The sequence below is a fragment of the Leptodactylus fuscus genome, chromosome 8 (genome assembly GCF_031893055.1).
Source record: "Leptodactylus fuscus isolate aLepFus1 chromosome 8, aLepFus1.hap2, whole genome shotgun sequence".
Lineage (NCBI taxonomy): Eukaryota > Metazoa > Chordata > Amphibia > Anura > Leptodactylidae > Leptodactylus > Leptodactylus fuscus.
Window position 1 is genome coordinate 11,276,493 of NC_134272.1, and position 12,255 is coordinate 11,288,747.

A 12,255-nucleotide genomic window follows, 5' to 3' on the forward strand; every position below is an offset into this window, starting at 1 on the left:
ACTGGGGGATGGGGCAGTGTGAGGGCAGCTGTCAGGCGGAGCTACCTCCGGGGCACAGGGAGGACTTCACCTTCTCTCATAACCCCTGGAATGGAGGATGCCTGTTATCTGTCAGCTCCTGAGTGCAAGTGACCCCCACCATCATCTGTAACCCCCTGAATGCAAGACCCCCCCCATCATCTGTACCCCCTGAATGCAAGACCCCCATCATCTGTACCCCCTGAATGCAGGACCCCCCCTATCATCTGTACCCCCTGAATGCAAGACCCCCCATCATCTGTAACCCCCTGAATGCAAGACCCCCCCCATCATCTGTATCCCCTGAATGCAAGACCCACCATCATCTGTAACCCCCTGAATGCAAGACCCCCATCATCTGTACCCCCTGAATGCAGGACCCCCCCTATCATCTGTACCCCCTGAATGCAAGACCCCCCATCATCTGTAACCCCCTGAATGCAAGACCCCCCCCATCATCTGTATCCCCTGAATGCAAGACCCACCATCATCTGTAACCCCCTGAATGCAAGACCCCCACCATCATCTGTATCCCCCTGAATGCAAGACCCCCACCATCATCTGTAACCCCCTGAATGCAAGACCCCCATCATCTGTACCCCCTGAATGCAGGACCCCCCATCATCTGTATCCCCTGAATGCAAGACCCCCCATCATCTGTAACCCCCTGAATGCAAGACCCCCACCATCATCTGTAACCCCTGAATGCAAGACCCCACCATCATCTGTAACCCCGTGAATACAAGACCCCACCATCATCTGTATCCCCTGAATGCAAGACCCCCACCATCATCTGTATCCCCTGAATGCAAGACCCCCATCATCTGTCTCCCCTCCCAAGTGCAGAACCCCCCATCATCTGTATCCCCATGAATGCAAACCCCCCCTATCATCTCTTACTCCTAAGTGCCATACCCTCCATTATCTGCCCCCCTCCCCAGTGCAAGACCCACATCATCATCTGTTCCCCCAGTGCAAGACCCCCCCCCCATCAACTGTAACCCCCTGAATGCAAGACACCCCCGATCATCTGTTCCTCCTCCCTTGGTGCAGGACCCTCCATCATCTGTAACCCACTGAATGCAAGACACCCACCATCATCTGTAACCCCCTGAATGCAAGACACCCCCCATCATCCTTTCCTCCTCCGTTGGTGCAGGACCCCCCATCATCTGTAACCCCCTGAATTCAGGACCCACCCCCTTATCATCTGTTTCTCCTCCCTTGGTTCAAGACCCCCCATCATCTCTTAGCCATGAGTGCTGGACTCCCATCATGTCTATCCCCTGAGTGCCAGACCCTCAATCACCTGCACCCAGTGCAAGACGTCCCATCACCTGTCTCCCCCCACCCCTTCCCAAGTGCAGGACCCCCCTCATCATCTGTCCCTCCCCGCTGAGTGCTGGACCCCCATCATTTTCCTCCCCGGCATCTGTCCTCCAGTCATCTGTCCCCCCCTGAGTGTAAGACCCCCGTTATCTCTCATTGTGATGGATCCTATGCCGGTGTGTTGTCTGACGCCCTTTGATATTTATGGACTTTCTTGTGGGGTAAAGTTCGGAGACTTTTTATTTCTTTGCTGAAACTGGGATCAGATTCAAGAGGAAGGAGAGATAAAGCAGATCACTCTCCCTCCTCCTAGGAACGTCTACTACAGGGACGAAAGAGCTAAAGTGCCACGACTGGGGTGTGCGCCCCTCACCGTAGCCATCTGCCTTATTCTGGGGTCATAAGAAAATCATTTCTATAATACCGATCCTTTATTCCTTCCCATGTTCCCTTAATCCAAAATTACAGGGTCTCTTGAATTAGAAGATGAAGCAACTTTTTTTTTTTTTTTGCTAGAAACAGTACAACCCTTCTCCTATGTGAATACTGCAATACCAGACACAGCCTATGGACAAGAGTGGCGCTGTTTCTAGAATAAACCTTCTAATCTCATATGATCCCAAAGTCTTTGATAGAAGGCAGAATTTTCCTTAATTCTTACAGTCTTATAACCTTCTTGCCCCACAGTTTAAGATCCAAAAATGTCACATGGTACCAAGGGTTTTGTGAGGTCTTTAGCCCACCGTGACCCTGTTCTTGTGACCTTTCTGGTCTTGTCGTCATCCTGCACATGTTAGTGAGTGTTAGCGCAGATATTCTGTTATCAGCGGGTCACAGGGCGTCAGTGGGCGTTCTGTCGTCTTGGACGTTGCGTGTTATCTCCCGTCACACTTGGAGTTTTTGCCAGTCTCGCTGCATTTCTGGACTGTAGACTCGGCGTCTGGCAAGGTATGTTTATTGATCCGTCCTTACAGACAGCGGTGGGTTAATACGAGAAGCAATGTGGTACGAAGCTGGTCAGCGCAGGTGCATTGCCCCCTGACACTTCGGGGTGTTACTGGCGCTCGTTGATGTGCCCTGCAGTGGCCACTACTGGGGAGGTGTAGTATTACATGCTGTCCGCTGAAATGAATGGTCATGCTGAGTCTTCCAAGACGGGGACCTAATACGGGGGATCCTTATTTGGGAACCCCCTCTATACGTTGCGGGAGGCTTTAACCATAGAAAGTTCTCTGATGGAACAGGAAATGTTTACTTTGCGAGTTCTCCTTCTTTCCCTTCTAGATATTGAGTCACTCATTGACTCATCCGACATGTGATCTGTTCGCCCTCAGGTCATATCTGGAGATCTGCGTAAGAAAAGTGGTTGAGGAAGTTGTGCGTTGCGTACACGTATATATTGTATAAGGCCTTAAAGGGGTTTATTGGGTTACAAATATTGATAATTCAGTCATCAATATCAGGATAGTTGGGGTGTCACAGTGGGGACCCCCATTGAGACGCCGATATCCAGAGAATGGAGCAGGAAGCAGACAGCGCTGTTGTCTTTGAAGTGGCCAGGCCAGTTTTCCATTCACTTGGATGGACGCTAAGCTGCAGTGACTTGGTTCCACCACTACACAGAGAACGGCGCTGTCTGCTTCCGGCTCCTTTCTTTGAACAGCTGATCAGTGGGGTCCTGCGTCAGGACAGGAGAACTGCAGCCCTGTTCTTGAGATCATTGGGGGTTTCAATGGTCAGGCCCCCTTTGATGGTGAAGTGATCCCCCTATAACTTCATACCTTGGAACATCACCTTTAAGAGGCAAGTCATACCTGACCACTTTCGTTCTTTCAGTGCCCCTGATGGTCTCTGCTTCCTGGTCCCACACAGCAAATGTCTGCTTAGTCAGTGACTAACTGGCCTGGCTCGGACACTGCAGCCAGTTACATTGAGCCCTCAATTCCTGTATGTTGAGAGGAATTTCACATTTTTATTGTATACTAAAAGTCCTAGACATTCCTACTGTTAGGAGTCCTTTAAAGAGGACCTTTCACCAACTCCCTCTTTGCCTCCTTCAATAGCCCCTGCTCCACTGATTCTGGCACAGTTGGAATTTCGTTTCTAGCCCCCACCGTTCCTGAGCAATCATTCTTGTAAATTTCAGCACCCCGTATGCTAATTAGGCCCCTAGTGTGCAGGCCTGGGAGGGGGCAAATAGTCTAGGACCCGCCCACCTAACAGTAGGGAGCCGAATTAGCATACCGAATGCTGAAACTATCAGCAATGATTGCTTGGGAACGGTGGGGGCTAGAGAAAAAATTCCAGCTGCTCTGGAATCAGTGGAGCGGGGGCTATTGGAGGAGGTGTTTGTAGAGATGGTGAAAGGTCCCCCTTTAAGAGCAGCCCCTGTGCCTAACTTTCCTAGCTGGCCTAGCAAAGTTAGCTGAGATCCTACATTGTACTCGAAGTGGGGGTCATGGTAGGCTATCATAAATTTGGGGAACATGGTTGGTCCCATCTCTCCAGGAACATCTTGGGTGCCCGGATGGACACCACGGTGGGGGCCACATTTGGCAAAGTCTATACCGGCGAGTATATAACGAGGTTATTTTATGGTCATGATGAGAAGAAATATAAAGGGTGTTAAGACAAAGTGTATTCTATCCAGAAGAAAAGGTCTGAGATGTAAGGGGGCGTACGGGGGAAGGAGACGCGGCCACACGTCAGATTGTAGACCGCTTATCGGGGAGGCTTTGACTTCATGAAGCGTGCTGGCGGCCTCCTTACAGGTTAGTGCGGGGGAGGGAGCGATTGAAGGCTACCTTTCTTTTACTCCATGGATTCCGCATTCACGTGCTTGAGCCTTGTTTATGGCAGGGATCAGTGTGACGCTACACGGCGGAAGTGACTGGAGCATGCTGGGAGTTGTAGTTCCATAACAGCTGGGGTGACAAAGGTTGCTGATCAATGGTGAAATGAATATTTCGGGGCAGCACTCGATCCGAAGACCCAGATCCCTTTAAGCGCTTCCGTCAAAAGTGGCTCAAAAAACCGCAGCAAAATCTACAATGAAAAACGCAGCCTCTCTGCAAGCTGTGACCTGAGCCTTAAGCAGCTTCGGCCACATTAACCCCATGTTGGTTCTTCCTTCACCAAAATGTCCCAATCTTCCAAACGCCCCCCTGCTATAAAGCGCAGTAGTGATGACCTCGCCAAACAGGAAAAGAACGGTTGCTGCCGAGCGCGGGAAGCAGATGGCGGGAAGTGCTCGGAGAAGGAAGTCATGAGGGCTGATTTATGAGGTGTAGGCCGCCCCAATTCTGGGATCTCCATGGCTAGTAAAATATAAGGATTTGGTCATAGGGGTCTAAGGTTTCTTCAAGGAAGTGCTCATGGTCTTGACCTTTTGCTTGAGGTCAAGAGGAACAATTTATTAGCTTTTTAACCCCTTGTGTACATCACCGTCTTTTGACCTTGAGAGTGAATATTTCCAAGCAGAAGGTCCAGGTCTCCTGTCTAGTCGTGTATATCCTGACCTCTGGGGGGCGCTCAATAAACACCAGGAAATCATGTGTGGGATTGTCCTTTCTTATACCTCCGAGTCATGGCAAGGTCCTATTATGATCTTGGTCCGACCTCTAGTTGATGGGGTACAATGCTATCAGATGACATTATGGCAGTAGGAGATTAGTGTGTTGGTCTTGTTGGGGGCAGTGACCTGACAGCGCAGGAAAGGAAGCCGCGTAAGTTGGTGGTTGTGGAGTATTTCTGCAGTACAGAGTATTTCAGGAGAGTGCAGCATCTTTTGTAAGCCTAGGATGGGCAACCTCCGTCACACAGACATTGTGGAGATGCCTAATCTGAATTAAGCCTGTCTTGGGGATAAGTTATTTCTGACTTGACTCCTCCTGCGCTCCTTACAGTAAAACGGCTATTTAGAGGTCCAGACGCCGTCCGGGTCCTTTATGGCTATTTCTAGAAAGCAGTTGCTGGTAATTGTAGCCACATAAGTAGACCGGTGGGGTCAGAGGGGGCAGCGTGCAGGGATTCCCTCCATCTCCTCGGTGCCCCAGATGGTTTGGGTGTGTCGCCTCCCTGCGGATTACACACTCGTTACCATCATCACCACTAAATGTAGCCGCACAGAGCGCTGACAATACGGATAGGTGGTCCATAGGATTCCATAGATTTTAGCGCCTCACGCTGGTCATTCCCGTTCATTCTTTCTGACCTGTCCCTATACACATGCATGCTCAGCTCGACTGGTAGTGGCTTGGGAGAGGTCATCAATTGAAGGTCAGTAGGGATCAGACATTTGGGACCCCTGTATAAAGCAGCAGAAGCGCTGCCGCCACTTCACCGGCCATGTGATGTCACGTTCTTCAGTCTCATGGACTCTTCACTGCTCAGTCCCTTTCAAGTGAATGTGTCTGAGCTGCAATTCCAAGCACAGACACTATACAATGAGGGCGCTGCGCTCGGTTTTTCCACAGCTCTGACCCTAACACTGCATCTCTTCACACAGCTGGTTGTCAGGTGTCACAAACGTCGGACCCTCAACTGACGCCCCGGAAATCCCTTTTAAGTAGTCTGTGGGCGGTATGTCATCTCTTGTCACCCAGCTTTCCTAAAGGCAGATATAATGGTCGTCCATTGTATCTTATTCATCACGATCTGTAGATGTCCTGAGATCTTCTGAAATTGCTAATCCGTTTTCTCTCACTTCATAAAGAGGTTCTGCAGCATCCTGGGGTGCAAATTTCTAGGTATGATTTACCCCCTACTGTGGCGTTTCCATACCCTTCAGCCTATGGCCGCCTGTTTCTATAATCCGCAGTGCACGTCGCGGTCTCTTCCCTTTCTGTAGCAGACAATGAAGCTTTACCGCTTTGTACATGGAGGAACACAATTGTCCTGTTGCTACCTGGAAACCATCAACAAGCAGTTTCTGTTGCTGACAACACATGACTATGCAAAGCATGCAATTATCGTATCAGGATCTCATACTTGTTCATATCCTGTTCCTTATAGCAGCGACGTGTTTCGCAGCGCAGTGCTGAGCGTATCGGCATTCACACCAGTCCCTGTCCTGACGGGCTCCTAATCTAAATTCCTACATACTAGGCCCGGTTACATGGGGAAACCAGTTGGGCTAGGTTCACACCTGCATCAGAGTCTCCTGTATTCGCCTGAAACTTGGCGGGGAAAAATCCTTTCCGTTTTAAAATGACAGACGCCATTATTGTCAGTGGTCCGTCAGACTCCGTGTGTTACTGCTATTTAACTGATCCGCCTCTCCGTTGTTCTGATCCTCCAACCAGTACAAGCATCACACTAGGCTAAGGCCCCACGTAGCAAGTCACAGCCAAAAAGCGCTGCGGAAAAGACCTTGGCGGAAAAACATTGCGTTCTTTTCTACAGCACTTTTCACAGAAAGTCCTCTGCGGATATGCTATCTCCATATTACACGTATAGGGAAATTGCCAGCGTAGGTATCATTGGCATGCTGCGATTTACGAAAACGCAACGGACATGACCGCAGCCCAATGGACCCCGTGTTATCCTGTTATAATGAAACTGCTGGACGAAAAAGTCGTATTTGCAAAATTTCAACTGAGGCTGCAGCGGAGACTCCAGTGCAGATGTGAACCCGGCACGGTCAGAGGATAATCTATGGTAACCGCCATAAATCTGTCTGGTATTGCCCTCAATAATCGCTTAATGTTTTAGCCGACACCAATTTGTATTTTCGTCAGTGGGCGCGGTTACGATATGTCTAAGCGTATGTTGACACTGTGAAATTTCATGCTGGGACCTCTGTTCTTGTGATCGGTATCGGTCCCAGTATAAATGTGGGAGTCTGTTGCCAAAAAAAACTCCAGATCTTGTTCCCCCGGTGCCAGATACCATCACTGCCACCTCTGAGGGGATGTAATGGCGGCCATTTTACCAGCAGTGTTGTTTTGCTTCATTGATCTGGTTATTTGGGGTGACTGCGGTGGCTGCGGAGGATAGTACAGATGTATTTGATAATCTACATCCCCAATGAAACTGACTTTGGCAGCGGATGGAGCCTCGCAGCTGCCGTCCCCACTGAACATGCTGGGGCCATGTTTTGAGGTAGAAGACATCTGTGCCGGCTAATGGTGTCTCTTCCTTAATGCATTTCCTTCAAAGTGCAGCGAGGGGTCAATTCTGTGACTCCTGCATCCGACTCATCTGCGTAAATGACATTTCCAGGAGATTTTTACCTCAGAAAGTAAAAGTGAATTGTTCGGACCCTGCGCAGAGGCTCTTACCAGCTGCGCCAGCCCCCGTCTCCACCGTGATAAGATCTGGGGGGCCCCTTTTAGGACACTTGTCCACCATTAGGACTTAGTAGTGGACACTCCATTAAGGAACTTAGAAATCCTTGAGATGTCCTTGAAACTTACAAGTGTTCATGGAAAACGTGGCCGACATCCAATATGGCCGCCCCTACAACTCCCATAGGGGTCTTCACCAAGCTTTCTCAGAATCCTGACTGACACTCCTATTTGGTAAAGCAGTGACCGAACCGCCACTGCTATGTCTCTCCTCTCAGGAGTCTTAGAAAGCTGGATAAGGCCATTTTTTTCAAGAATTTACAACGGGAAACCACTTTAATATATATTCATATGTCTACAAGCACCAGGAGCGCGGACATGATGAAAATGTTCCCATGTCACTGACTAAAAATTCAGTAGTACGGTTTAAAAGGATTGCCTAGAATTACGCCAAAGTGTCTGCACCACTTTTGTTACTCAGCTGTGCCTGGTTTTGCAATATTCAGTTGCAGTATCAGACATAGCCAGTAGACCAGAGTGGCGCTGTTTCTGGAAAAGAAAAATATCTCTGACAACCAGGACCTTGGATGAAAGCTGCTGTGTACGAATACATGCTACTGTTCATCTGGCGGACTGTATACACCCAGGCTATAGGGCCGTACCCCAATATTTTTGTACGATTCGATGCGTTTTTGGTTGGTCTGCAGTAATGTCTTCCCCGGCATCTGTATGTAAGAGACACCTCGGCTGCAGACCCAGAACGTGCAGCATCATTACCCAGAGAGCAGCGTCGTCTCCGGACATGCCAGCTTCTGTCAGGGGGCAATGCCAAGCTCTCCGCACTAATCCTGCCAGTGCTGGCATTTCCCTCGTACATGGCAGATGACATTCTAGCCTGACACGTCTCAGTGTTATTTCCCTATAATAAGTCTGCCCTGGGCATTCACGCAGCAGCGCCCACTCTGTAGGCGGGTGACTGGCGGGTGAATGTAGACCTGGTGCCATCTGTTGTGTACATATTCTGTAATACTTAATGTCATGGCGGCTAAACTTTTAAAGAGAAACTGGCACTGGGTCACTTAGCTGTCCTTATCACAGCGCCCAGATAGCCTAAGCCGCCACGACACCTCTGTGAGAATGATTATAAACTATTGTCATTGGCTGGAATGGACAGCACCTTGCCGATCAGCTTGTGTTATAGGCAGCATTTAACTTGTCCAGGTTGTGCTGCAGTGTAAAGTATGGAAGCGAAAGCCCATCCCAGGAGAGGTGAGGCAAAATGAGTATCATGTGTATGCACCTCCCCTGGGCTATAATAATGGTTTGTGGACGGCGAACACGAAATTTTTAGAAGGTTTGTAATAAACCTGTCTCATTACTAATGAATTTGCTCCTCTCTAGTGATGTCACTGACCTTAGTATTATGTCATAGACAAGCCCTTTAAGACCACAACAGGGCGGTGCTTTAACCCCTTATGTAGATCCCACTTTTTTAAAGACGACAATGCGAGTCACGGCCATTTAGTGATATCGCTGCAGGCTGTATAGGCGGTGTCCTCCAGCTACGTATAAGCCGCTCGATTTCCCCATGACCGACATTTATTAACTGCAATCCGTGGGATGTTTTACTTAGTACATCCATAAAAGTCTTCTCCGGCGCCCCCGATACACCATGATAGAGAGCCGTGCACGTTCAGCATCAGCCCAGGACTTGATTTTGGGTTGGGTTGCACAGGGTTCATTGTAGAGAAGGGAGTTCAGGGGCTACCTGCATGTTTTATCATTGAGTTCAATGTATCTAGCTCCCCCTAGTGGTGACTGGTGGAAGACAGATTTTTATATAGGAAATAGCCATCAATTAATAAGGGCAATGTGCCAAAACAATCAGGGTTTACGTGTTGTACAGCTGTGGAACTGGTCGGCACATTGTGCCCTGGCACTGAAACCTGGCACATGAGGTATAGTAATTGGCAGGCTCTCTCCTCATGTGCATTAGTTCATGTTTGGTGGCTTTATAATAGGACATCCTATGTGAATGCCCCGTCCGGCCCAGCAGAGAAGAGTTCCTCCTCGCTCTACATTGTGATTTCTAATTCATGACCTGTTGCAAGGTGAAACTACATGCAGAGGTGTGAACACGTGTCTACCGGGTTGCAAACAAGAAAGCTTCAGTGTAATCTGCTCCGCCTGTCTGCATACAACTACAAGGGGGCTCATCCTGCAGATAGATGGGATAGGCTCACCTGGATCAAATTGTATCTTCCGCTTGTGAATCGTTGCCTCCTTTTGACATATGACCCCTTTGGAGCAAAGAACTCATTTGCATATTGCAAAAATGGCGATGTCTCAATAACAGAGGCAGCGACTCCATTTGATCCAGAAGACTCTAATCTACCTACCTACCTATCCAGAGACTCTTTCTTTTAAGATACTTTAGTTCTAGAGTTCAGGAATAGAATGCCAGAACTTCAGTGACGACTGACACTGATAAATGGCTGGGCAGGACTTTGGGGAATGTGACTGCACAATAGTGTACCTTTATATGGCGCTATCCTAGTCATTGTAATGGTGTCCCTAACTGTCTCATAGTATGTCTAGTATGTCATAGACTCTGGCACCCGGCCGCACCGCTGGATGGGAGGTATTTAATAGACGTAAGATTAAAAATAAAACACACCGCCACGTTGCTTCCATATAGGTACGTTCCGGAAACGGCGGCCACTCCCTGCATAGATGTGGCGGCTCGCTGGCGTGTTTTGACACAGTTTACTGTTGCTTCATGACCTTTTTATAGCCGGCCGTGCGGCCAATGATTTGCCATGTTGAGAGGTGTTTTATTTGACTCCACGTGTGACGTAGCCGTGTATTAAGTCTGATAATTACATGTGAATGCTGACAGACGGGTTGCGAGTTTTGCCATTCCATCTACATGCCTTAGGTCGGTGTCACGGTGTCGCCTGGCATGGCCAGCGTCCTCCTCACTACAGTGTATTCTCTTCTCACTTCTCTCTCTCTTCTCCTTCCTTCCCTCCCTCCCTCCTTCCCTAAAGGTGATTCCTTCTTTGTGGTGCCCTCCCTCCCTCCCTTACTTAATGTCTGTCCCTCCCTCCCTGACAGCTGTGCCCTCCCTGTGTTAGCTCTCACTCTCTCCCTGTCTCTGTCTGATGCCCTCTAACACCCCCTGGCACACTCTCGGATCTAGCCCGGGATAAGTTGTATCACGTCGAGACACACAGATGGGGAGTTCGGCATCTTCCCTGGCAGCAGAGGGCAAGTCACACCATGGCTCAATGGGCACAGCATACCCTGGACTCAGCTTGCTGGGCTGGCATAGAAACGGGCTCCCGGGGTCTATATGGCAGGGCACAGTCATTCCCATGTACAGGACACACAGGTAAGAGGCCGCCGTGCCTGGGGTTTGCAGCTTTGCCTTCTGCTATGTAGTGTCTGTATTTTAGTCTTCTGGGTGTCATCGTGGCGTTACCTGGGCACACGTGAACGCTTGGCATTACTGTGCTGTATGTGCTGTGGGTGCTTTGCATGGGAGGCGGGGGGTTAATGACTATTTATAAGCGATGGGCACATCTGTCCCTCTGTGGGTACGGTCTTATTACTAAACCTCATTATTCACATGGCACCGACATATCCTGTAGTGCTGTACACAGACTTGGCTAATGTGCCAAATATTTGCCATCCACGCCTAGCATAGGCATCAAGATTGGCGTAATATGATAATGACCCCCTTAGTGTTTGGTGGCCTCTTCTTCCCCCCAGTAGACATTGTCCCTATATTTCGTGATACTCAGCTGTGATTTAATGGGCACTACACGGATTCTTGGCACTTGATCCTATTTATCTTGGCACCATCCATTGAAAATCTGATGTCTGTGGGGTGGCCGTTGTATTATCTGGGATAAAGTGATGGTATGTTGTTAGGATACACCATGGGTGGGGGTCCGACCCCTGAGACCCTATAACTCCTACTGGACACAGCACTGGTGTTTTACCCCTAAACATGGGCACTACCGGGCTCTCCGCCAATCAGGGATCCACTTCCCGTCCTATTCTGTTGAATGGTTACGCAGCACTAGGTTAGTGGGACCATAGGAGTCCCAGAGGTTGGACCCCACTGACCAAAGTATGGCCGCTGATCTAACTTTAGGGGGTCTACAAACTGTTCCCAGATGTGGGTCAAAAAAGAGGAACAGTTAAAGTTGGATTTCACCCTCTATCCACTGAAGTAAACCTACATCCTCCGAGTGTGCGTGTGTATGTTGGAATAACTGTCGGCCACCAGCTGTGTCATGTGAGTAGCCATTCTAGGTATTAGATGAAAGTTAGTAAAACCTGATGATATGGAGGCATCAACACCATCTTGTGCATGGGGGAGTCCTGACTCAACCCCCGCCCCCCCCCCCAGATGGCAGATTTTGGAAGAAAGATGGATTGGGCATGATGGATTTCAACATGCCCAATCCTTTTCTTCCTATGAGAGGTAAGCCAGCACTGAAGATGTCTGATAGCAGCCATGAACATAAAACAAAACACTTTACTCACCTCTTCCCAAGTCTCCGTTTCTTGCGGTGGCGGGTTCGATCTTCATTGCCGGGTGATTGGCTGC

The 12,255-nt window shown here is 49.2% G+C and overlaps 1 protein-coding gene across 3 annotated transcripts in view; it reads left to right on the forward strand.

The window, feature by feature from the left end:
* Positions 1-12,255, forward strand: part of CAPN15 (calpain 15) — a 107,561-nt gene that overhangs the window by 108 nt on the left and 95,198 nt on the right. For 2 of the 3 annotated variants that reach the window (XM_075284077.1, XM_075284078.1), the window contains exon 1: positions 10,472-11,028. The exons of the other annotated variant lie outside the window; for it this stretch is intronic. In XM_075284077.1, coding sequence (XP_075140178.1) covers positions 10,871-11,028 — 158 coding nt within the window. In that variant the 5' untranslated portion in view covers positions 10,472-10,870. Of the gene's footprint in view, positions 1-10,471; positions 11,029-12,255 lie in introns of those variants that run through there. 3 annotated transcript variants of the gene reach the window in all.